The 26,834-nt window shown below is 31.2% G+C and overlaps 1 protein-coding gene across 5 annotated transcripts in view; it reads right to left on the reverse strand.

Moving 5' to 3' along the window:
- Nucleotides 1-26,834, reverse strand: part of Fer (FER tyrosine kinase) — a 413,495-nt gene that overhangs the window by 226,932 nt on the left and 159,729 nt on the right. For 4 of the 5 annotated variants that reach the window (XM_076856939.2, XM_076856936.2, XM_076856937.2 and 1 more), the window contains 2 exons: nt 19,980-20,183; nt 7,240-7,362 (listed from right to left, as the gene is read on the reverse strand). In XM_076856939.2, coding sequence (XP_076713054.1) covers nt 7,240-7,362; nt 19,980-20,183 — 327 coding nt within the window. Of the gene's footprint in view, nt 1-7,239; nt 7,363-19,979; nt 20,184-26,834 lie in introns of those variants that run through there. The other variant, XM_076856940.2, reaches the window with a different exon arrangement.

The raw sequence follows: 26,834 nt of genomic DNA on the forward strand, positions 1-26,834 counted from the left end.
TTAATTTGGTATAGCCTACATATCAATATAAAATACAATTTCTTCCTTCATATTGTAGAAAAAACTTCTAAACACAATATAATATTTCTAATAATAGTTGTTGTTATTGTTGTTGTTGTTATTATTATTATTATTTTATGTGTGTGGTGCTGGGTATTAAATTCAGGGCCTTGTGCATACAAGGCAAGCATTCTACCAACTCTATATTCCCAGCCCCTAAATATTATTATATAATAAATATACATAAATAATTATGTAATGTTTCAATCAGGTTTGACATACCTCTTACCTCAAGTATTTATAATTTCTTTATAGTGAAAACTTTAAAAACACCTTTTCTGTTTTTTTTTAATGTAAGTACATTATTATTATCTATAGTTACCCTGTTGCTTCTTATCCCTACCCAACTGTAACTTCCCCATAGATCAATCACATTATGTTTTCATCAGTTGATGGGCGTGTAGGTTGTTTACATTTCTTGGCAATTTTCAATAGTGCTGCAATAAACGTAGAAGTACAGATATCTCTTCAACATACTGATTTCATTTCCTTTGGATATAAACCTAGTGGAAGAATTGCTGAATCATATGGTAGCACTATTTTTAATTTTTTGAGGAACCTCCATGTTGTTTTCCACAATGACTGTAGTAATTTACATTTTCACGAAGAGTGTACATAACTTATGAATAACCTGAGGTGCTTTTGGCTATTTTAGGATGTACTTTGAAGTCTATAGATTACATGTGGCTTCTAGTTTCATGAAACACGCAGTTTATGTATTTTGTTGTTGTTGTTACTCTTCTCCGTCATCACTGTACGGTTTCCAACAGGAAACCGGAAAAAAATGCTAAATTATAAAACCATATTCATACCAAAAACCTTTCCACAGCCCATGCATATAAAAGTCTAACAAATAAAGAGATGAAATGACATGTATTAGGCAATATTTGTGTTGTAAATATAAAATCCTGCCTTTCAGCATGCATAAAAAATTCCAGTGACTTATTATTCTAATCTCATAGACTTCATCTGCCTTTTCCCAACATCCTTCAAATATTGATAGGGTAGATAAGATGTATGAAACTGACTACTAAAAAGCCTGGCTCCTCAAACTAAAAATATGATATTTGAAACAGTATGAAGTACACTGTCTTTACTTATGAAAGTAAATACACTGAGTAATCATTAATGGAAAACTGGCGGTCTCCAAGGCCTATTTTACTTTTTGGAGACTAACATTGCTTTTCTCCAAATGTTTACTGGTAAAGAATAAGAATTTTTAGTTCTCATTGCTAGGAATAAAACCCAAGGCATTATACATGCCAGTAGGAGAATTTTAAAAAACTGAAAAATAGTCTATATGTTGCATGAGCTATGGTAGGGTTCTTTTATATTATGGATATAAGACATCGAGCATAAAAACAAAGTTTAATTTGGCTTTCCTGACTGTATTAAATGGAAGCTAAATATTGAAATATCACCCTGCATCCCCTTTAGCACAACATGCTATAGTCTCTGTTAGACTTTCATGGTGATTAGACCATAATTGACAAATTCACTGTTATATCCCAGTGCTAGAACACTGGATTATAGAAAAAATTGTTGTTGAAATGTTGACATTACTGAGATAGTAGACTGTAATTTATGCTAGCTGGGATTGTAATAAAAAGATGATAAATAAAACAATCTATTTTAGATAACAACTCTGAAATTTACAAAAAATATGATTTGGGGTAAATTATAATCTCCAAGTTTCCTAATAATGGGAACAATATTAATACTCAATAACTGAAACTGTAAAAAGATTTAATAAGAAAAGCAGATTGTTTTCATAAGAGTAATCACCCATTTTTTTAATTTCACAATTTACAATGTTCTAGATTTTTTTTCTGTTGTGATTTATCTGTTCTTTGAAAAAAACTTTAAAAAATTTTTATTTGTTCTTTTTAGTTACACATGACAGTAGAATGAATTTTGACATATAATACATACATAGAGTATAATTTCCTGTTCTTGTGGATGTATATGATGTGGAGTTACACTGGTCATGTATTCATATGTGGACATAGGAAAGTTATGTCCAATTCATTCTACTGTCTTTCCTAATCCCTTCTGCCCTCCATCCTCTTCATTACCTTTTGTCTAATTCAGAGTACTTCTATTCTTCTCTATTCTAGCCCCCTTATTGTGCACTAGTATCTGTATAACAGAGAGAACATTTGGCCTTTGTTTTTTGGGGGGACTGGTTTATTTCACTGAGGATGATAGTCTCCAGTTCCATCCATTTACCTGCAATACCATAATTTCATTCTTCTTTATGGTGGAGTAATATTCCATTGTGTATATATACCACAATTTCTTTACCCATTCATCTGTTGAAGGACACTTTGATTAGTTCCATAGTTTAGCTATTAAGAATTGAGCTACTATAAACATTGTTGTGGCTGCAACCCTATAATATGCTGATTTTAAGTTGTTTTGGAATAAGCTCAGGAGTGGGATAACTGGGTCAAATGGTTTTCTGAGGAATATCCATGCTGCTTTCCACAGAAGTTGCACCAACTTGCAGTCTCACCACCAATGTATGACTGTACCCTTTTCTCCACATCCTCACCAACATTTATTGTTACTGTGTTATTGATAACTGCCACTCTGGCTGGAGTGAAATGAAATCTCAGTGTAGTTTTAATTTGCATTTCTATAATTGCTAGAGATTTTGAACATTTTTTCATATATTTGTTGATCGATTGTATTTCTTCTGTGAAGTATTTGTTCAATTCCTTTGCCTATTTGATTATCCTAGTTCATTTTCATAGCACTTTTGCATTCTGTCATAATACCGAACACTGCTCAGCACAGACTGAGTACTAGGTACTAGTAGGTACCTAGGTAAATATATACTTCATGGGAAAACACTGGCTCATGTATGTTTTCCATTCTTCTTTCTTTACTAAACTTTTAAATTATTTTAAAATTTACCCAATCAATCTCAATGTATTAAGGAAATGGATAGTGACTTAAGAAAAAGGAAGTCTCTGATTTCATAATGCTTTATATTAAAAAGACTTCAGCATATCAAAAACTGTTGTCATAAGTTTCTATAAAAATCATTAAACAGTAATATTGGAAGAGGCAAGCTATGTTACTTAAATATAAAGTAAAATAAGTAGTCTTTAAGTCATCTGAAACTAAAAATATGAATAAAGAACTTAATTTAAGATCAATTCTCTCCTAATCATAAGAACTTAATCATAACTGTTTTTGCACATATATGATTATAAATTCTGTTACCACAAACCTGTCTCCTGATAACAAGATAATACATTCACAAACATACAGATTTACTTCCTCTCAAAAATATGCCTCTAATATTCTCACAATCAACACCAAATTCTGGTAAAAAGTCACAACTACTTGATTCAAGCTTGTAGGCAAATCACTTATCTAAGGAGTAAATTAATGGCTCTCTGCCTAATAGATCTTCATTTAATCATGAACTTTTTAAAATTTAATTTCCAATCAGATAGATATTTTTTTCTTAAAAAAAGCTAAATCTGAAAACTTTTGAATTTAATAAAGCTGTTGTAGTGCAATTTAAATGTTAAACTTAAACTAGATGTCCTTCTTTCATACATATTTGCCAAACCTTAAGTTTAACTCAAATCTCAACTCTCTCCACACAATACTAGAGTTTAATAATTTTCCTTGTATAGAGACTTATTAAAAATCCAGTGGGCACCTGGGGGTATAGCTCAATGAGACAGCACCTGCCTAACATGGTAGAGAACCAGGGTTCAAAGGCCAGCACTGTTGATGTAGGGAGAAGGGGACTTTTGACAGAGAGGAATTCAAAAGTTCAGCAACTGCTCAATGCATTCAATTTGTCAACAAATATTTATTGAATACCTACTCTGGTACAGCACTCTCTGGTTGGGGACTTGCTGCAGTAATTGTTAAATATAATTCTGACTTTATGGAGCTTACATCTCACTTGTGGGAGGTAAGCAATTAAAAAGATATCATTGAAAAAAAGAGACATCATTAAATAGTAGATAAACATAACCATGACACATAGAAATTTTTAAAAGGGGAAAGAAGAAAATGTGCTATTTTATATGTGGCAGTCTGCAAAGACCTGTCTGATAAATGATATTTCGGCAGAACCTGAACTAAGTAAAGACCAGACCATATGCATGTCCTTTGTGTTTGCTAATTCCAGGATAATTATAATGGGTTTTCAATATGCCCTGCTTACAATATTTTCCATCTTCTATATCTTCACACAGGCTCTAGGAGGCAGTGTAGGAAAAATTAGTTCATGGAAGATGAGGAATGGATAGTGTGGGCACTCACTAGCATTATTACTGTGTTAAAGTTAGGTAAATTCTTCACCTCTGATTGCTCTATTTCGTGTACCTCTGAGTGAATACTCATAAGGACGTAAATATAAGAGAGACTACTTTGGTCACCATCAGTATTAGAATAATAAACTTGAATTTTCATGGGTAAGAGAAAAAATAAATGGGAAGAGAAATAAATAGGAAATTATATTGAAAGCAAAATAACATTCTTTATGTGGGCTAAAAATGAAGTCTAACAAGGTGAAAATTAGATATTTTATAACATATTATATGGTCATAGATATTAACTTCTTACACAAATTAAATCAAGAAAGGGATTTGGTTTTAAGAGTACAAATAACTTTTTCAAAGGAAGATATATGACAGATAATATTACCATAACAAAATCCATATCAATTTGTTCTTCAGTCATAATTGAAAATTATCTAACTTTCACAACCTCTGCATTGTGATTATCTTTTAAAAGAGTAATATGATTCTTTATAAATCAAATGTTTAACAATATTTATAATGAACTGAGATAATAATTTCCATATTTCAAATGCCAGTACTTTAAATCAACTTAATAGTCAGGTAGAAACTTTAAGTTTCTCCCTCGTAAAACAATCGTATATAGCTCTTTAATCTTCTATAGCTTCCAGCATACATTTATTTTCATAGCTAGTGTTATAAAATGATGAGATAATCAACTTCACAGAGTTGGAGGTTGGAGAAAAAGATAATAATTGACCATGTAATAGTCCAGAAAAATCTAATCCATTATCTGCATTAATTTCACAGAAAATTTTATATAGTGAGGGGTACTATTTCACTTGAAATTATGTATTCATACCAATGCCCAGATCTGCATTGCTATTTCTCTCTATTATAGCTTTGGTCCCTCAACTTGAGAGTTTTCTAAACCTTTAGACAGTGAAAATATTTGGTTGGCTTGTGAAATAGGACATCAATATCTCTGAAAACCCAGTTCTACATGTTGTTAACCGTACAAGGGTAAAAAGTATCTTCTTGCACCGAATTTGATTTACACTAGGATATAATGAAATTGAGGTCATACTCCAAATGTACAATTAACACTACAAAACTCCCACCACTTAGGGAGGGAAGCAGTGGTGAAAATGTCAAAGATGACCCATCAGTTTATGATTTTTGAGGACTGGGATATTTCGTGGTACCACTTACTAAATGAAGAAGAACAACTTTTAGAGTTAAATATGTTAACCTGAGTTTAAGGTAAAAGTTAGGGAAATTCTTGAGTTTACGAAAAGCTAATGCTGCATTAGAAATATAAATTTACTAGTTATTAATTTATATATAATAAATAAAACCATGAGATATGGGAATTCTGTGAAAAACAGTATTTATTCATAAACAAAAGAAATGCTAGCAAACTAGTTCCATTTTCTAGAAAAAAAAGTCACAACCTGTTCCAGATTAGAGAATTTTTATGGGTTTTCTAAAATTAAATGGAAAATATTAAAAGAATAAAACAACTTTGCAATTCTAAAAAAAATTATACAAGAAGGTCAAGTTCTAGGCTGGGGTTGTGGCTCAGCAGTAGAGCGCTCACCTAGCATGTGTGAGGCCCTGGGTTTAATCCTCAGCACCACATAAAAATAAATAAATAAAGGTATTGTGTCCAACTACAGCTAAAAAAAAAATAAAAATAAATATTAAAAAAATAAGAATGTCAAGTCCTTAAACTATAGAATTAGAATGTTTAGCAACTAACTATCAAAATCTTCTGTGAAAGAACTACTAAAGCTCAGCCCCTCAGTGAAGACTTTGCAATATAATAAAGTTTAAATATGGACATTATTTTCTAGATTAACAACAGAAAATGTAACAATTATTTTTTCAAGTCCCTAAATCTGGGTTATGTAACAGCATTCTTAGGACTGGAATGTATTTCAAAATTAAAGCCATCCTTTAATCTATAAAAATCAATAAATATTATCCATCAAGTTTTGTGACGTTCCTATTTTATGCTGTTCTTCATATCAGACAGTTGCCAAAGGAAAAAAGTTACCAGTCCCAACCTAATTTCTGAACACTAAAGGTGCTTAGAGGCTAAGTCAGCTCCACAGGTTTTGTTTTAAAAATACAAACCTTGCTCACACCCACTTCTTACCTCACCAATCTTGTGTATATCACATGAAAGTAATGAGTTCTTTGATAGATCTTAGAGATAAAAGTGACCTAAAGCAATCTCTCGCCTACCTACCTGGCTCTACACAGGGAAATTATGATTTGCTGAATTTGTAGCATAGCTTTTAAAAGTTCCAGTATCTTGGAAAACTCACATCTAAAGGTAAAATTCTAATTTACTCCTAACTGCTGAATATCACTCAAGTCTACATTACTTAGTCTTTTATAATCTGAAGCTTTCAAAGTATAAAACTTAAAGAAAAGCCTCAAATCTTTCAAGAAAAACTGCAAAACAAAGGGAGAGAAATTCAGATATTATATCCTAGCAAATACTAGGCAAACATCTTATAAAATTAAGGAAATTCAGCGGGGCACAATGGTGCATGCCTGTAATCCCAGCAGCGCAGGAGGCTGAGACAGGAGGATCGTGAGTTCAAAGCCAGTCTTACCCCAAAGCAAAAGTGAGGCACTAAGCAACTCAAATTAAGGCTGGGGATGTGGGTTGAATGCTCCAGAGTCCAATCCCTGATACCCACCACCCCCCACCCCCCCAAAAAAAATTTAAGGAAATCCTATACTTCAACTGTATTGGTATACTGGTAGTGGTATGCACAAAACTTTTTTGTTTCTGAGTTTCAGACACATGGTCTAAGAACTTTATTTGCCAGGGAAAATGTTAACTCACCAAGCATTCTTTTAAAGCAAACATTATATGTATAAGCACACTTACCTTAGGAATAGGATTCAGCAGAACTACACCTGATTTCTTAGTGATGACTTGTTTTGTTGTGTAGTGATGATCTATTAGTTGAGGGATGTTTGTAAACCCAGTGCCCTCAAATCGATACAGATTCTGGAGAGAGAACAATAAGGTAAAACAAATATGAAGACATTGTTTCAGAAAGACTACATTCATCAGAAATTCAGTTCCACTTAACAACAACATTTAACACAACAACATGCATACACTTAACACTACTGGATTATCTATTTAAGCTAATTAAGATGGTAAAAATTTTAAATGGATAACTAAAGCTCCAATATCAACCTTTTGACAGAAAACATTAATTTCAATACTGAATAAACCCAATTCAAGTTTATTAAGAGTAAAAAGAAAGGGCTGGAGTTGTGACTCAGTAGTAGAGCACTTGCCTAGCAAGTATGAGGCACTGAGTTTGAGTCTCAGCAATGCATATAAATAAATGAATAAAATAAAGGTCCATCAACAACTAATATATATATATATATATATATATATATATATATATATATATATATATTAAGATTTAAAAAAAAAAAAAACTAACAGACCTGAAATGCATTTTGTCAAAATGATAACCAAAGGAAACAAAGCTTACAATACTTTCAAGTTAAGGAATAAGAAATATGTTAACATATATCTACAGATAATTCCATTTGATAAAATCTTGGATTATTAAAAATCATATCAAAAGTTTCAAGACATGTAACTAATGCAATCATAAATATTGAATCCCTGATCATTTATTATCAACATAGTAATTAGTTGGCTTTTCTATGCTATAGTATTTATTACCAAAAACACTCATTTATGCACCTTTTTTTTTTCTTTTTTGTACTGGGATTGAACTCAGGGATGCTCTGCCACTGAGTTACATCCCTAACCCTTTTTATTTTTTGTTTTGAAACTAGGTCTTGCTAAGTTGCTGAGGCTGATTTTGAACTTGAGATCCTCCCACTTTAGCTTCTCTGAGTTGCTAGGATTACAGGTATGCACCACCTACTTGACTCATGCACTCTTAAATATAATGTACCAGTGACAAAACTTCACATACCAACATCCTCAAATTTTAGCATATTTTTATTTCAGATCACCGGCTAAGTAGCATTTTCCCAAAGCTTATTAAGACAATTTTGACCTGTGGGTAGGCCATTACATGGATGAACTCATAGCAGTAAATATAGCAACTAAAAATGTCATATTGGCCATATTTTTCAATTCAAGAAGCATTATGATACAATGTAATAAAATCTTCTGACTATTCACAAAAAGTCCATGCGTACATATGTAGCAAATAAATGCAGATACAGACATGGGTGTGTACAATTTAAAGAAAACTTTAAGAAATAAAAACTTCCTATTTTATAGAATTAGAGAGCAGTATAGTGATCACTAGAAGCTAGGAAGGGGATGGGGAAGGGGAAGAGAAAGAAGCTGGATAACAGGTATCAAAATACATTATATAAAAAGAATAAATTATAATGCTCTATAGCATGTTAAGGTGACTATAGTTTACAAATATTAATAGATGTTTTATAAAGAATGAGAAGAGTTTGAAGGTTCGCCTCCCCCCAAAACCACAAATGTTTAAGTAGATGGAAATGCAATTACCCTGGTTTAACCATTACATGTGGTACACATACATATAGTTATCATACTGTATAATTATATTGTGTCAGGTAAAAAGGATAAAAAAAAATGAGAACTTTTAGGCTGACTGGGGATATGGCTCAATGATAAAGTGCTGTCAAAAGAAAAGGAAAAAAAACAAGACAGAGATAAGAACATTGAAAACTATCTAAATTTGATACTATTTGCAGTACTGCAACTGTTTTTCCACTTAAAGATTAAAAACTCACAGCTCTTTTTCCATGGTATAAAGATTTAACTCATCAGAATTTAATTTATATAAAACTTAAACGTACATACATATCTGTTTTATCAGTTGAGGAACAAAAACACATCAAGGAGATGGGGGGAAAGTTTACTATTTAACTATATATATTTAAACTCAAGGCAGTTTGTGTTATAGTCAATTCAGAGTAGTTGTTAATAAATTGCCTAAAGAACTTTTGTACAAAGTAGCCAGGCCAGCTTTGATATATCAGCTCTGATGCTTAAGAATATTTCACATGGAAGATATTCATACATTTTACACTGAGCAAGAGCTCTCAGTGTCTCAAATTACTCACTGGTGAAACAGATGATCTCTGGATCTTCTCAGGGATGACAAAGCTATTCTAAATATGGATATATAGGGGGAAAAAACTTTCAAGTCATATTCAAATATAAATTACATTTTCTCAAAAAAAATTCTTATCAGTGAATAACTGGATTACCCTGGAAGGCATTCTTATATAAAATTTAGAAACAAAGATATGCATCAGGTCAGAGAAGTATAATATGCAATGAAACAATAATAACCACCACACCAATATTTAAACCCAAATATACCATTTCTCCCCTTCCACCATTAGGCAACTCAACACAGCAGACAGGGCATCCTGTTGCGAACGATTCCATTACTTTGCTCAACATTTTCATTTCCCTCAGAATAAAAGCCAAAGTCTTAGCAAAACAAAAATGAATAAAATTAAAAGCCAATTCTTTATTTACCATGTCCTATCAGATCCTATATAATTCCTCCCTATTGTCTTTCTTACCTCTTCTATTTCCCCTCTTTATAAGCCTCCCTCCAGCCACTTTCACTTCCTTTTTGTTTTGCAACTGTCACATTTACACCTTCCTCAGGCTCTCTCCTCTGCTGCTTGAATTAATTCCTCTGACAGCCATGTGGGTAATAGCTCCTTACTGTTTTCCAGTCTTTAATCAAATGTAACCTTTTCAGTGAGGTTTACTCTGGCCACCCTACAAGGTAGTCAATACCTGCTTTCCCATCCCCACTTAATTTCCCATCTCCTTTTCCTAATTATCACTTATTACTATCATGATATACATCTCATTTAACTCTACCATCATATATATTTTACTTATTTGTCTGTTTGTTGTCTATATCCCCCTCTAGAATGTGGATTCATCAGGTGATAAATTTATTCACATATTTTGTTCAGGATAGTATCCCCGTGGTTCAGAATAGTGCATGGCACATATTGCTTGTATTAATAAACTTTTGTGGATAAATAAAATGCACTGGCTGTAAAGTTTAAGAGACAAATAAGAAAACATAGAAAAGGATACTGGGAAGTTCACACACTTACACACTCACACTCAAGATATCAAAGTACAGTGTTGGATGAAAGGTAAATAATGAGATAAAGTTCATACAGAATGAAATTTCAAATCAGCCTCTGCTCTCATGTCTGATATAAAATTCTAATGTAGCTCTATAATTAGAAAACTACTGAATAAAATAGTGGAGATTTTAATTTCCGTTTCTTAATTTACGAACATATCTAATTTTAAATTTAATTTTTTAAAGCAATCACGCTGATGTCAGTAAAGTTCTGAAAGTCTTAACAGTGTAAAACTGATTAATGCAATTTCTTAAAGATGAAGATACAGTAATGGGTCTAAAAATGCTAAGACTGTGTGTTGATAAAGTTTACCTAAGTACCTAAAAGATCAAGAATAAAACATACATTAAAATTGTTAAGGACTGAGGCTAGAGTTGTGGCTCAGTGGTAGAGTACTTGCCTAGCACATAAGAAGCACTAGCTTTGAGTCTCAGCACCACAAAAAAGTAAATAGATAGACTTAGGCACTAGAATGGAGAACCTTTAACTAACAGAAGAAAAAGTAGGCCCAAATCTTCACCATGTTTGCTTAGGATCTTACTTCCTTCACAAGACCCCTAAAGTGCAAGAGGTAAAATCAAGAATTAATAAATGGATGGATTCAAACTAAAAAACTTCTTCTCAGCAAATGAAAAAAATGATGTGAAGAGAAAGCCTACAGAATATGAGAAAATATTTACCACATGTACCTCAGATTAGAGCATTAATCCCCAAGATATATAAAGAACTCAAAAAACTTAACACCAAAAAAATCAAATAACCCAATTAATAAATGGACTAAGGAACTAAACAGACACTTCACAGAAGAAGAAATATAATCAATCAACAAATATATGAAAAACTGTTCAATATCTCTAGCAATTAGAAAAATGCAAATCAAAACTACTCTAAGATTTCATTTCACCCCAGTCAGAATGGCAGATATCAAGAATAACAAGTAACAATAAATGTTGGTTGTAGGGGAAAAGGTATACTCATACATTGATATATTGCTGATGGGATTACAAACTGGTGCAACCATTGTGGAAAGTCGGATGGAAATTCCTCAGAAGCCATCCTACTCCTTGATTTATACCCCAAGGACTTAAAATCACCATATTACAGTGATGCAGCCAAATGAATGTTTATAGCAGCTCAATTCACAATAGCTAAAATATGGAACTAACCTAGGTATCCTTCAAAGGATGAATGGATAAAGAAAATGTGGTATATATACATATGAATATTACTCAGCCTTTAAAAAGAATGAAATTATGGCATTTGCTGGTAAATGGATGGAGCTGGAGAATACCATGCTAAGCAAAAGAAGCCAATTCCAAAAATCAAGCACCAAATTTTCTCTCTGATGTGCAGATGCTAACTCACAATAATAATGAGGGAGCTAGGGAAGAATAGAGTTACTTTATATTGGGTAGAGGAGAGGAAAGGGAGGGGCGTTTGAAGGTAGGAAAGATAGTAGGATGAATTAGACATATAGGAGTAGGAAGGATAGTAGAATGAATCAGACATGATTACCCTATATACATATATGGCTACACGACCAGTGCAATTTTGTATCATGTATAACTAATAAAATGAGAAATTACACTCCATTTATGTATAATGTAACAAAGTACATTCTACTGTCATGCATAACTAATTAAAACTAATTTTAAAAAAGAATAAATGAATAAAATAAAGATATTTTGTCTATCTAAAACTAAAATAATATTTTAAAAATCGTTAAGGATTTGTTTCTTTATACACTAAGAATTCCAAATGTTATATTTTATCTCAACAGATCTCTGAAAATCTCTTCTCAGTTGAACTGAGGTTGGACTTACATACAGATGGACTTATTTTTTAAAAAATTTTTTTCTACAGTGATTTATTAATATGATAGAAAAAATTCAGACTTTTTTTTTTTTCTTTTGAGACAGGGTCTCTCTATGTTGCCCAGGTTAATCACAAATTCTTTCATCAACGTATTGTAGTTTTCATTATATACATCTTTTACCTCTAGGTTAAATCTGTCCCTAGGTTGTTCTTGGGTTTTGTGCTTTGTTTTATTTTGTTGTAGCTATTTTATTTTATGTTTACTATTTTTCTCAGAGTAACAAGAATGAGTTTATTGAAGGGATAGGGAAAGGGGGATAGTCTCAAGGGAGAGAAAGGTTCTTCTTAGAAAAGAGAGGGAAACTGTGCCTCTTTTTTACTTCAGTTTTATTGGGGATCCCACAGAAGTTTTCGGAGTCTTTTCTGGGTCAACCTCTTGACTTTTGACTGACAGCAGAATGACATCAGATTTTCAAGTCCCCGTTGCCAAGACCACTCTAGGGCACCTTGACCAAAGCTGACCAGTACTAATTGGATTCTTTAAAAAAAAAAAACTAGTTCTTTTAAGATATTTTGTAACTATTTTAGCCTGCTTTTTAATTTTAATTTTTTTTTATTTTCTAATAGAGTCTTTAGGGTCTTCTATACAAGATCATGTAATCTGAAAATAGGGACAATCTGATTTTACCCTTTCCAATTTGGATGTCCTTTCTTTCTTTCTCTTGCCTAACTGTTCTCGTTAGGACTTCCAATACTATGTTGAATAAAATGGTAGTAAAAATGGGTACCCTTGTCTTGTTCCACATCTTAAAGGAAAAGCTTTCAATTTTTCCCAATTCAGTATGACACTAGTTGTGGGTTTGTCACATATGGCCTTCATTCTATTGAGGTACATTCTTTCCATTTCTAATCTTTTGAGAGATTTTATCACAAAGGAATGTTGAATTTGGTTAAATGCTTTTTATACACCTATTGAAATGATCACATGGAGGTTTTTTTTTTTAATTTGATTCTGTTAGTGTCTTAGGTGTATCACATTAATTGTTTTGCGTATATTGAACTATTCTTGCATTCCAGAGATGAACCCCATTTGATGGTGAATGATTTTCTTTTAATAAATTGTTGAATTCAGGATTCAATATTCAGTATTTTGTTAAGGATTTTCACATTTTAATGTTTATCGGGGATACAGGCCTATTGTTTTCTTTCTATTGTGTGCTCTTCTCAGGTATCATCAGGGTAACAATGGCAAAAAAAGAATGAGTTTCAAAGAATTCCTTACTTTTCAATTTGCTTAAATAGTCGGAGAAAAGTTGCCAAAATTTAAATGTTTGGCAGAATTCTGTAGTGAAGCCATCAGGCTTTTCTTGCACAGAAAAAAGAAAAAAGTAATAAAAATAATCATTTTGTTTAAATGATTATTATATTAATAAAATTATTTTATTTAATAATTTTATTCATAGTCAATTTTATTAAAAGTAATTACTTATTACTGACTCAACCTCATTCCTTATTATTTCTTTTGTTCACATTTTCTGTCTTCATAATTAGTTTTGGTAGTTTGTACCTATCCAGGAATGTATCCATTTCTTCTACAGTTTCCAATTTGTTGTTGTATAGTCATTTATAATAGTTTCTAATAATCCTTTGTATTTCTGTTCTATCAATGGTAATGTTTCTATTTTTATCTCTGATTGTATTTATTCAATTCCTCTCTTAGTAGTTTAAATAAATGTCAATTGGCTTATCTTTTCAAAAAAGCAACTGTTCATTTCCTTTCATTTATTTCTCCTCTGAACTGTATGATTTTTCCTTTTACTGTATTTCACCACATAATCATTACCATTCTCTAATTGTCACATTCTATGTTTTAGTCCAAAAATTGGTTCATAATCTTTCATCATGTAATTGTCATGTGGTATAATTGTTTACCAGGTCACTTAAAAGGTAACTGAGCAGCAATGTATTCATGATTGTCATTTGGAAGGGCATCTGTCTTCTCCCACACTGTGAGCCAGGAGCCTGCAATTCTCAACATTTGTGTATTGTATCTTTCCCCAAACCAACTTATGTGGTTTGTTTAGAACACCCGGGTGAGTGACTCTTAGGAATGGCATATTATATAATGAAACTAATGACAGAGACACAGAATTCTCTGGCACAAGATTAAACAGTATGAGGCCATATTTTGCAACACTACAGTAATTCTTCTCAAGTGTCATATTTTGACTACAATGTACAAATCAATAACAACTATTGTGTTAACTTCTTTTTCAGACCAGAAAAATGTCCATTACCTACCACAAAAAAATGATGTATATTGATTTGAACTACTCAATTTTAAGGTATATTCATGAGTATTCTGTGTATCCTTGTCAAGCACCAAAGACAGTTTACTAATAAATAATTTTTAAGTAATACCAGCACAATTTTTTAAAAAAATAAGTTTCACGTAATGTTTACACTGCAATGTTTTGGGGAAAAAAATTGGCTGAAATCTGTAACAATTATCCAGTGAAATATAGTGCTAATTTTGTTCTTTTTTTCTGTTTCTTTAAGATGTATTATCAGATTTTCACTTCAGATCCTTCTACTTTTTTGATATAGGTATTTGCTGCTATGAACTGCCCTCCTAGAATTGCTTTTCACATAAGGTTTAACATGCTTGGTTTCCATTTTCAATTGCGTGAAGAAACTTTAAAATTTTTCTTTTAATTTATTCAATGACCTATTGCTTGTTCAGAGCATAGCCTTTAATTTTCAAAGATTCATACTATTTCCAGAGTCTCTTCTGTGGTTGATTTCTAATTTCAATTTACTGTTGTAAATAAAGCTAACTGAATTTTTTAAAATTTATCATTAGATTTGATATGACTTGTTTCATGGTCTAACATATGATCTGTTCTAGAGAAGGTTTCATGTGCACCTAAGAAAATGCATATTCTGTAGCTATTAGAGGGAATGTTCTGTAAATGTCTCTAAGATCCATTTGGTCTAATGTGATTTAAATCCCATGTTTCTTTGTTGATATTATCAGGATAATCTGCCTTTGATAAAAGTGGGGTGTTGAATCCCCCAACTACTATTACAGATATTAATTTTGCAGTCTCTCTCTCCTTTAAGATCTATTAATGTTTCTTTTACATATTTATTAGCTTCCTAATTTCACATAATAATTGTCACCTTTCCTTTTGTGTTGCTTTTGTTTACTGGCCCATATCCTTGGGCCTTACATGATACTCACAAATTACTTCCTGAATTAATGAATAAATAAACAAGGCCATGAAATGGAGGATCCTCTTCCAAATGTTCTTATTTCAAGATATGCATTATGTTGTTATTTTTAATTCTTGACTATATATGAATCTAGATTTAATGGCTCAATCAGTCAACCCTAAAGTTATATTTTTGCTTTTTGTTGTTGTAATTATTCACAAATTATACTAATGCCTCAACTGTTATGTTTTAAACTCACTGAGAATAAAGGCATACATTTTTTTAAATATTTATTTTTTTAGCTGTAAGTGGACACAATACCTTTATTTCATTTTTATGAGGATCAAACACAATGCCTCATGTGTGCTAGGCAAGCACTCTACCACTGAACTACAACTCCAGCCCCTAAAGGCATACATTTTTCAGTCTCATTTCCTTAAGTGGCATAACATGGTACTTTGCAAAACTGGGTCTTTAGGAAATGAGTGTGGGATAAATTAATTAGAGAAATATGAACTGGTACTTTTCTAAGTTCTTTCTAAAATATTGTTTATAACATATATTTTTGCTTTCTTAGGTAAAGGCAAAGATTTGATTATATATTTACTTGTAAAATGAAATAAAATTTTTTGAATCTCTATAAACATCTATCAATCCTTATCACAAAAATGCAACTTTAGATACAAACTATGAACATGTTTTTACATTAAGCACAACAGTAGAGAAAGGCTAGTAACTATACAATAGGTTTACAAATAATACTAGAAATACACAGAAACTCAGAAATTCTTTTTTTGTTTTGTTTTGGGGGATACCAGTAATTGAACTCAGGGGCACTCCACCACTGACTGAGTCATATAACAGCCCTATTTTGTATTTTATTTAGATACCTGGTCTCACTGAGTTGCTTGCCCCTCATTTTTGCTGAGGCTGGCTTTGAACTCTTGATTCTTCTACCTCAGCCTCCCAAGCCACTGGGATTATAGCTATGAGCCATGTTGATGGCCAGAAATTCTTCAATGTTCTTAAAATATCAGATTTTGCAAAATTAATATCGGTAGTGGCAGAAAAACAATATACCTCTTTCTAGAATTAGCTAAAACAGATATTTCCAATTAGAGTAGTAAAATACACATATTAAAAGTATCTGGGTCCTTTTTCATCAATTATAATTTTCACAGGATGCAAATAGTTTCATGCCATGTAAAAATTGTAACAGTAATAGCCATGACAAAAGAAAGCTCTAAAGTAAATGCCACTCTAGACTCTAATTAATAGTGGAATTGCTATATAAAAACTGTTGTTTGTGAGTCGGAGAATGTCTTGAATCTAAAAATACATGAATTATGAAACAACACTTTTATCAATATTTAAATTTTACCAATAAATCCCATAGGAACCAAAATAAAAAAAAATTCAAATGAACCTTTTCAATTACATTGATATTTCTTACAAAGTATATTTGTATAGTTTCTAAAAGTCATCAAACAATAATAAAAATTCCTATTGTTGTATAGCATTTAACATCTTGCAAAATATATATTTACTGATATGATTCTCACAAAAAATGTTACAGGATATTACTGTTATTACTTCCTAAACCACAAATGATGTGAAGTTTAGAGCTTGGACTGTCAACTCTCATGACTCCAACTTCAATGTTCTTTTCATTATTTCACTATTTGTTACTTTTTCTCTTGTCTAAAATCCCATTGATTTCACATCTTCCTCCCTTACGACATCTGTCACCTCATTTATGTACAGCTTTTATAATCTAACAATACATTATGAATTCCTTCACTAGGATCTAATAGACACTTATTAAATTTCTGTTAAAATACCTACATTTTTTTGATCTTCTTCTAGGTAACAGGTATATGAGGAAAGAAATAATAGAATCTTAGCTTATGGAAGATACATCTGCACAAAATGAAAAAGGCCTGAAAACTCCACCAAAACTGTCTATATTACCTTAAATTCTGGTTTTTAACTGCCTGAAGAGTTCAATATTACATAGTGACAGCTCACTAGAATAGAATTAAGTGTAGAAAACCAGAGGAATTGAAGGAAATACAGGTTTTCGTATCTTTATAATAGAGATACTTGCAAAATTTTACAAACAGAAAGAAGTCAAGTAAATATTCCAATGTAAACTTATAATAATGTTTTATATTTAAAGGAAAATATTAAAATAGGTTATATTTTGTAAGTTTTCGCTTTCCTTTTTGTGTCTAAAAATATTAATTTAAATTTGTATAGCTACATTTCAAACTAGAAGTGGTAATAAGAGAAATATTTCACAATCAATGTGTGATTTATTTCAAAAATTATAACTTTTAGAGTTTAGAAAATAGAAAATAAATTGTAGTTAATTAGTTTATACTGACTTTATCTATGATCTTTCCTTCTATATTACCAATATGGTCACAAATTGTAATACAGTAGGTTATCTACATCCATAACCTTAAAGGGACATACAGTTCAAACAGTTTTCCAAGGAAATAAAGAATAATAATCTTTGAAATAGTATGGTTTCTTAAAAATTAGGCTGGACACATGAAATAGGGCAAGCATGATTATCCAGTTGAGGTTTGAATATTATACAAATTTACCAAACAGTTTCACAACTACACTACATAATTTAATAGACTTATTTCATTTACCCATCTGAATGGTATTCATTTTCTTTTTTCTTATATTTCTTTAGCTGTAGTTGGACACAATATCTATTTATTTTTATGGGGTGCTGAGGATCGAACCCAGTGCCTCACACGTGCGAGGCAGGCGCTCGACCACTGAGCTACAGCCCCAGCCCATCATTTTTATTTAACTACAATTGCTAGATGTGAATACACCAAATGCTACTGAATCATACATTTTAAAATGGTTGATTTGATGACACGTGAATTTCACCTCACAAACACACACACACACACACACACACACACACACACACACATGCGAGCGTTTGTATATACATATTATATATATATAAACATACATATATTTGTACATATGGATAGATGTATAAGTCACTAAGTTACCTAAAGCTCTATTAGGTTCATTTAATTTTCATAGTTTGATCTTTCCATAAATCAATTAGTATCACATCTTGAAAATGCATGCCATTTGAAATAATGAAGTGAAAAATGACAAATGGGGCAGGGGGGATTCCATTAAAATAGAAGAAAGACTAGATGAAGTGACTGAGGGGGAGACAGAAGGGATTGGATAAGGGAAGAACAGAGAAATGTGTACATATATGAATATACAGTAAATCTCACCATCGTGTATATACACAAGATACAAACCCACCTCCTCCCCCAAAATCTGAAAGTAAATAGCAGGAGAGAGGAAAGAGGGAAGGGAAAAGGGAAATCCAGGGAACTGAACTTGAGCAAATTATATTCCATGCCTTTTAATTATGCCCAAATGAATTCAAACATTATGTATAACTAAAAAGGAACAATAAAAAAAATTTTCATACACCAAAATCTTGCCATTAAAAATTTCTCAAAAGGTTTAAGCAAAAAAAAAATTGAATTTACTTTTCATCTGTTTAATGCTCAGCAAAGGAAATGTAACAAATATAAAAGTAGTTTATCAATACTAAAAAATTTTCAAAAAACAATTTATCATTAGCTGGGCATGGTAATCCCAGTAACTCAAGAGACTGAGTCAGGAGGACTATAACTTCCAGGTCAGTCTCAGCAACTTGGCAAGACCCTTCCTTAAAGCAAAGAAAGGACCTGGGGATTTAAGTCAGTGGTGAAGAATGCCTGGGGTCAATTCCCAGTACCAAATAATAATAATGATAAAAATGATAATTTAGCAATGTGAATGGATCATTTTTGAAATTTCACTATTTTCTGTTTGTTGTATGTTAATACCAAAAAGCATTATATATAAAGGAAAAATCATAATTCTTAATGACAAAACCAATATTGTCAAGTAATATTGTCCCCCATGCATTAAGAAATCTAATTACCACTATTCAATACTATATTTCTTAAAAATTTCTCATGATACCATTTTGAAAGAAATTTTAAGGGACAATCTCAAAAGTATACATTTCATAATTTTTAAGTTTCCTTAGAAAAAAGAAAAATAATGATATTCACATTATTTTTATTTTTTAATTTAGAATACTTTTAATGCTCAAATTTAACATATTTTAAATATGATACATTTAGATTTACTTAAAATGTATAAAGTCCATTTTAATGCAAAATACTTAAAATACATATTTCCTTATTAGGACTTAACATTTTAATTAATTTTGGAGCATCATATTTAAGAAATTAGAAAAAATCATGTGCAAAACTTTAAGTATTATAGGCATTTATCACAAACCATTCATTATTATATTATAATTATACTCCAAACTACATCAAAATACACATATGAACTAAACTGAAAACGTACATCAACAAATTGTATGATAAAGTGTCTCCTCTGTCCATCAGAATATACAGAAAGGACATATTCACCAGGTTTCCCATGACTCTCTCGCACCAAGAAGTCTCCTTGTTGCTTTAACAGATCTTGTGCTTCTATTCTGGGAATTGCACCATGGTACCAATCTTGTTCCGCCAAGGGCTTCTCACTTATGGAGATCACATCAGAGAGCTGAACAAATATTTTTTAAAAACTAAATTAGAGAAAACAGTGATTTTTGTCCTGGTAAAATTCATAGCAATCTATAAATACTTTTTACATGTGTTCCTCCCTTTTATTTACTAATAGAAAATTCTATATGATGATCTGAAATTTTTATAATGTTTAGAGAAAATATCTTCTGGAGCATCAGTGCTGAAGTTTAGCATAAATACAATCCTTCAATACTTCTGGTTTTTCGATCCACCACAATACAATATTAGCATTTAGAGTTAGCATTTACAGTCATATTCACTGTCATAAAATAAATCTATATATTAAAATTTAACAACCAGAGAAATTATGAAGACACATTTATCACACACAACTTCATTTTAATTTAAATTAAAAGTTATTTCTTTTGTGGAATTATCTCTTGACCACATAGGCTGTAGATTGTCCTTGTCATGTGTTCCAGGAGCACCATCTCAGTTTAATTTAAAGTTGTCTTCCTGTGCATTTTCTCACCCATGGGACTTCCTTAACCATTACCTCTGCCACACAGCTGGTCCTGCTTCCATTCAGCAATGACAGATAAATTCTTAGGGAAAAATGCATCACTAACATGCAATTACAACACAGTGTAAAACCAGGGGACCCAGCAGGAAAAGCAAATTGTCTACTCTTTTAGAAGTCAAATGCTAATACCAAAATAGTACATATAATTAAGAGGTAACTATATTTCCTTGAATTTTTTCTGAATGATGGTAGATATAATCACACATTTTCTGATCACGAGTAAAAAATACTGTTGTTATATTTTATTCATCCATAGGAACTAAACTGATGCAGATGGTAAGAACATTTTATGGGTAAGGTATAACAATTTGTATCCATTCTAAAAATTCTCAAAATACAATATGCATAATGCCTCCTGAGAAAGTAATTTATAAACAAGAAAATCAGAAGCTAGGACATTTGGGGGCATGTCCTTGGAAGGGATATTGAGACCTCAGGTCCTTCCTGTCTCTTTCTCTCTCTTTGCTTCCTGGCTGACATGAAGTAAACAGCATCTTCACTAAGTGATTCTGCCAAGATATACTGTGATGCCATAGGCCTGAAGTCCATGGAATCAACCAACCCCAGAACAAAACTTCTTAAACCATAAGCCAAAATAAACACTATCTTCTAATAAGTTTGTTTTTATTTACAATGCATTCTGTCACGATGATGGAAAGCTGACTAACACAATAAATAAAAGCCAAGTATTTGCATATAGGTTTTATGAGCTGATATTATGAACTCGATGCATGACCAAAGAAATGTCTTTGAATTAAGTGAAAACTCTTCATTGTTTGGTACCACCAAAGAGGCCCAAAACACTAATACAAGTACCATTTCACATTATCCTGAACTCTTTTATTGGTTAAAAGTAAATACATACAAAATAAAGTGATAATGTACCCAAATAGAGTTAAAGAAAAGTATACATTTGGTTTTTACTTATGAAAGTTTCAAATTTTTGAAAATATATACAGGGTGTGACTCTACATGGAAACTTTTTAATAAATGAAATAACCCTTTTTCTTTTAGTAGTAATTATGATAAAGACGATATTTTTAAAAATTTTAATGTAATCTCCCAAATGTGCTAGGAGAACAAATTTAATAATGAACCAGGCAAAACTATAAGAAGTAAAAGAACCATATTTTAAAAAATAAATGCATCATCTAACCAAAATTAATTATTTTGCATATTGATACTAATAGCTTATAATTCTTGAAGGTAGTTAAAACAATCAGATGTTTATTTTTTAAAACTTATCACAGTGAATTAACTGTAATCAGCATAAAAATTTTTACTATAAGAGAAATATTTCTAAGATTTCTTAGTGGCAAAATTGTTTGAATATGAAAAACTCAATGTAACATATTTTCAAAGAACTTGTTTTGCGCTCTCTCTCTCTCTCTCTCTCTCTCTCTCTCTCTCTCAAGGAGTTCTACATAATAGGAAAGCATCACACCCAAGGATGCCATATTCTTGAGGTCTTATTTTGGCTAAATTTTCCATCGAAGTGTACATTTATTTAGAACTGGGAAAATGCAGAGTTTAGAGATTTCACTGTCTAAAAAGTGGTTTGAAGTATAAAAGCTCATGTAAGGTTCAAGAAATTCATATAAGGATTTGAAGATGATAAATATGTTTGGGGGAAATAACAATCTGAGAAAATATCTAAGTTTCAGGTTTTGGGGGGTTTTTTGTGTTTTTTTTTCCTGTTGTTTGTTTTTTAAAAAGTATAAAGGAGCCTATATTGCTATCTCACAATGATGACACTTCAGTTCTACAGGTTTATTAGTTTTGTGGGGTTAGGAAGGGAAGTTTGAGATCTGTTTTTCTCCATTTCCTTGAAAATACTACTTTGAGATGTAGTTTGCATTTCTTATAAGTATAAGGTGTATATCAAGTTTGTGCACACATACATATCCTCTGCCTAGGGCTATCAGATCTTTCAAAGACTTTTCTGGAAGCACTGGAAAGGTCATTTTTATTAACATGATTTCCATGAAATTATAATACAACTTTGCAACCTTGATAGTAATGGAATATAGGATGTATCAGCAACTAAATCCAGCATGATGAGAACTTACAATGGTTATCAAAAACGAAAGCCTTTTTTATCGAAAAGATCTCATCTTTCTAATCTTCTGTGGGGAAAAATTTTTTATGGGTGGTTAAGTTACCAGAGCTTTTTGTCAAGATATAAGAGGCTAAGAAGCCTACTTTTATAAAAGTTATAATTAATCTAATTCAGTTAATAAGTTACACTTAATAAGATGAATTTTCCTGATTGACCACACTACTCATCTAGTCAGTTATTTTCCCCAGGTCTTATTCTGAAAGAATATTCCAGGAAAAAACATATTTGGCTTAATGAAATAAAAAGACTTATTTATGTGAAGAGGCAATACAATGAAAGTTGTTTTTTGTTTTTTGGGTTTTTTCCTCCCAGGGGAAAAGGTAGGTCATCTTTTCTCCTTACCATAGTTCAGGCTAGATGTCAAGTATGTAATAAAAATGTGTATGCCATTATCTCATGATAAGATGAGCTATTTTTTGAGAGGCACAAACAAAAGTGTTAAAAAATAGTCTGTTTGTACATTAAAATTAAGTACCCAAATAAACCATTAGAAAAATCAAAAACTAGAATAAAACAGCATGGAAAATATATAAGTATATCTCTTACCAAGCTTCAACAAATTGAATAAAATATCAACACATTTTAAAAATCTTTAATGTATTTTGAATAACCACAAAATGACACAATTTTCTTTTCTATTCTTACACGAATTTAATTAACTTCATATATAAGTAATAAATTACTCCAAATCTAGTTTGGTAATATTCTGATATACAATTGACTCATAGAATTCCAAACACTTCTCAAAAATTCCATAAGACCCCTTTAATTTTAAAGCACTATATAACTTGAGAATTTTAGGACAGGATGAAGAATCAAATGTCATAAAATTGAAGTAAGAGAATCATCAAAGGTGAAAAACACCTGGCCTATTGAATAGGAACTTGCCAGATGGTAGCAAAAATTATTTTCAGAGAAGGGGAAATATAAGCACATTTAGGAGAAGTATATGATTTAGAGTTTGACAGTTCAAAACAAACTGTTAAATTTATATAAAATAAAAACAAAAGAAATAATGTTCTTCCTCCCAGTTTTCCCCCAAATTTCTAAATAGTTTGAATTTATTTACTACTTTAAGACAATGAAAAAAAATTTAATACAAATATTTGGTCTTCAGGGTCATCTGCATTCAGGCCAAATGGGATGGAAATTAATTAGAAAGTGGTTCTGTCTTGATTGGCACTAAGGACTGTAATTCAACACATTCCAGGTTTTGTTAGCAATAAAAAATAGAATTAATAAATTTTTCTGTGCTGAGATTATTAACCAAAACAAAGATATTTTATCTAATGTTTACTTTCTACAATGAAACTAACAACAAAACTCTTCTTCATAAATTTCTTAATTAACAATTTTTAATACCCAAGATTTTGAGTTTGTTTAGTTGTAAGCTAATAATAACACTGTTCCCTAGAATGGTGACTATACAGAATTACATAGAACCATAAATTAGCATTCAAATACAAATATTTCTGAAACTTTATTAAACAAAGAGAGACAACTAAGCCAAACTCATAATTACTTTACTTCCACAACTTGCTTCCTGTATTGCCTTTTTGTTTACCAAAATATATTTTTCTTAAATTCATTTATGGAGTAACAGGTCTGTTTTTTTTCAATAACTTTTGGTTTTCCCTCTGTTATCTCTTTTTTCCAACTTACTTAGTGTCTTTACTTAGCATCTTCTCTTTATCAGTAATTACTTTCTTTTCTCTTTTTATTAATTTTGTGCACTTACTTTTTATGAATATGCTTGTGACTCTCATTCACTCTCTGTCATTTTTATCATTTTGTAATATTTTTGCTAGTCTTATTTTTTAAGGATTAAGTATTTTTTCTTTAAGCTCAAATATTTTATGTATAAAATATGCCACAATATCAACACATTTTCATCAAATAGCTGAATTCAGTGCTAATTTTGTATTACACATTTTAACTTAAACTATTACCAGATCATTGCAATGAATCAGTATGCAATCATATTTCAGTAAATTTAAACATTTATCTTCAAGTTGGAATTGCCTGTGTGAAACATAGTATCAGTCTAACATTATCTGTGCAAATTACTTTAAACATTTGAGCAAACACATACAAGAACATATTTGATCTCTCACAGTAAAAATATTGGAAATATCCCAAAAAGTCCTTCTTGAAAATTGCATATGTTAATGCAAGTGATTCATAATTCATAATTCAGAGAATAAACTTTCATAAACATGACTAACCTATACAGGAGAATCTGGTTATGAGAGCAAAAACACTATTTTCTTTGTTATTTACTTCTTTACATTTTAATGATGGGGGGAATTAATGAAGACCTTATACAAGACAACCAAGGTTTAAAATGTATAATATTTAACTTTAATCTAATATGTCTTGATAGAGAAAGCACAGGTTATTCTGCTAGACTCAAAGGTGAATGCTGGAAAATACAAGTGGCTTGTGCTACACATGAAAATAATCACATTCCTCTGTCAGTGGTGGAAGCCAAGTATTATTATACAACATTATCTGATATACAACTTAAACTTAGCTGAATTATAATTTTCTGAAAAGTAAGCAAGCAAATCTTATTTATGCTAGAGAATAGAAAAAATGAATTTTAAGAAGACAGTTGCAAAATTTAATACTTCTGATGTTTAAAGAACAAGTCATTTGAACTAAAATGTGTTTTAATCTGATTTTAAGAATACAGTGCTACTATTATATACTCTACATACCAGTGAAACAACCAATATTCACAAGAGATTGTAAGATGAAACAAGGGGTTTGCTCAGTCACTCATCATAGAAATTTCTCAGTAAAAGGATGGCCCAGGAAAAAGAGCAGTATTTTGATATGACTGGAACAATTAAACATAGTATGTTTTGAATGACTTTCTGTTAAAATGGACACTCATGATTGCCAGCCAGTATAGTCTAACAGCACTGACACTGACTTTAGAAGCAGTCACTGAGAATTCTAAATGCAAAATTATAACCTTCTGAAAATGGGAAGAATTGCATGTGAAGTTGGTCTCAGTGCTCTGAGATACTGATAATGGTTTATACTCCTTTAGTATTATGAATGAAAGAGCACATGTTTGGAGCTAAAATAACATATTTAAATGCTACCCTAATAATGACAACAAATATTAAAGATTTGACTTATCACATCAAACAGAGTTAAAGCCAAATTTATCTATCATCTATTTTATGTTCTTCCTTTCATAAAGACCTATGTAAATGTTCCATTAGTCTTTAAGGGTAGCTCCACTGTCAAAAACATTGAGACAAAGATCTTATTCAAGTAAGAATACTATTATGATTAACTCCAATTTCCTTTTCCTATGTTTCTCCAAAGTACATATACAAGTGGACAGTAAGTACATGAGAAAAACACTCAATATCATTAGTTATTAGGAAAATGCAAATAAACAACTATAATGCCCACTAGGTTGCCTATATTTTAAAAGATGGAAAATAGAAAATAACAAGTTTTGCCAAGAATGTGGAGAAATTAGAACATTCATACATTGCTAGTAGGAATGTAAAATGTAGTAGCCACTGTGGAAAACAGTTGGACAGTTTCTTAAAAACTCAAGTTAGAATTACCATATGACTCAGCAATTCCATTCCTAGGTATGCACAAAAGAAAAGTAAAAATATCTGTTCATGTAAACAACACTTGTACATTGATAATAGCCAAAAAGTGGAAACAACCCAAACTTCTATCAACTGATGAATGTGATAAACCCATTCATTAATGAGATACTATTTGGTCAGAAAATGGAATGAAGTCATACACTACAACATGGATGGGCCTTGAAAACATAACAAGTGAAAAGAACTAAATATAAAAGCCCATGTGTTGCATGAGGCACACCCATAGGAATCCACAGGACAAAAAGCAGATAGCTAACTGTCAGGAGATGAAGCAAGAGGAAATTGAAACAAATTCCTAACAGGTATACAGTATCTTTCTGAGAGGATTAAAATATTCTGATA

Source organism: Callospermophilus lateralis, chromosome 5 (genome assembly GCF_048772815.1).
Source record: "Callospermophilus lateralis isolate mCalLat2 chromosome 5, mCalLat2.hap1, whole genome shotgun sequence".
Classification (NCBI taxonomy): Eukaryota; Metazoa; Chordata; class Mammalia; order Rodentia; family Sciuridae; genus Callospermophilus; species Callospermophilus lateralis.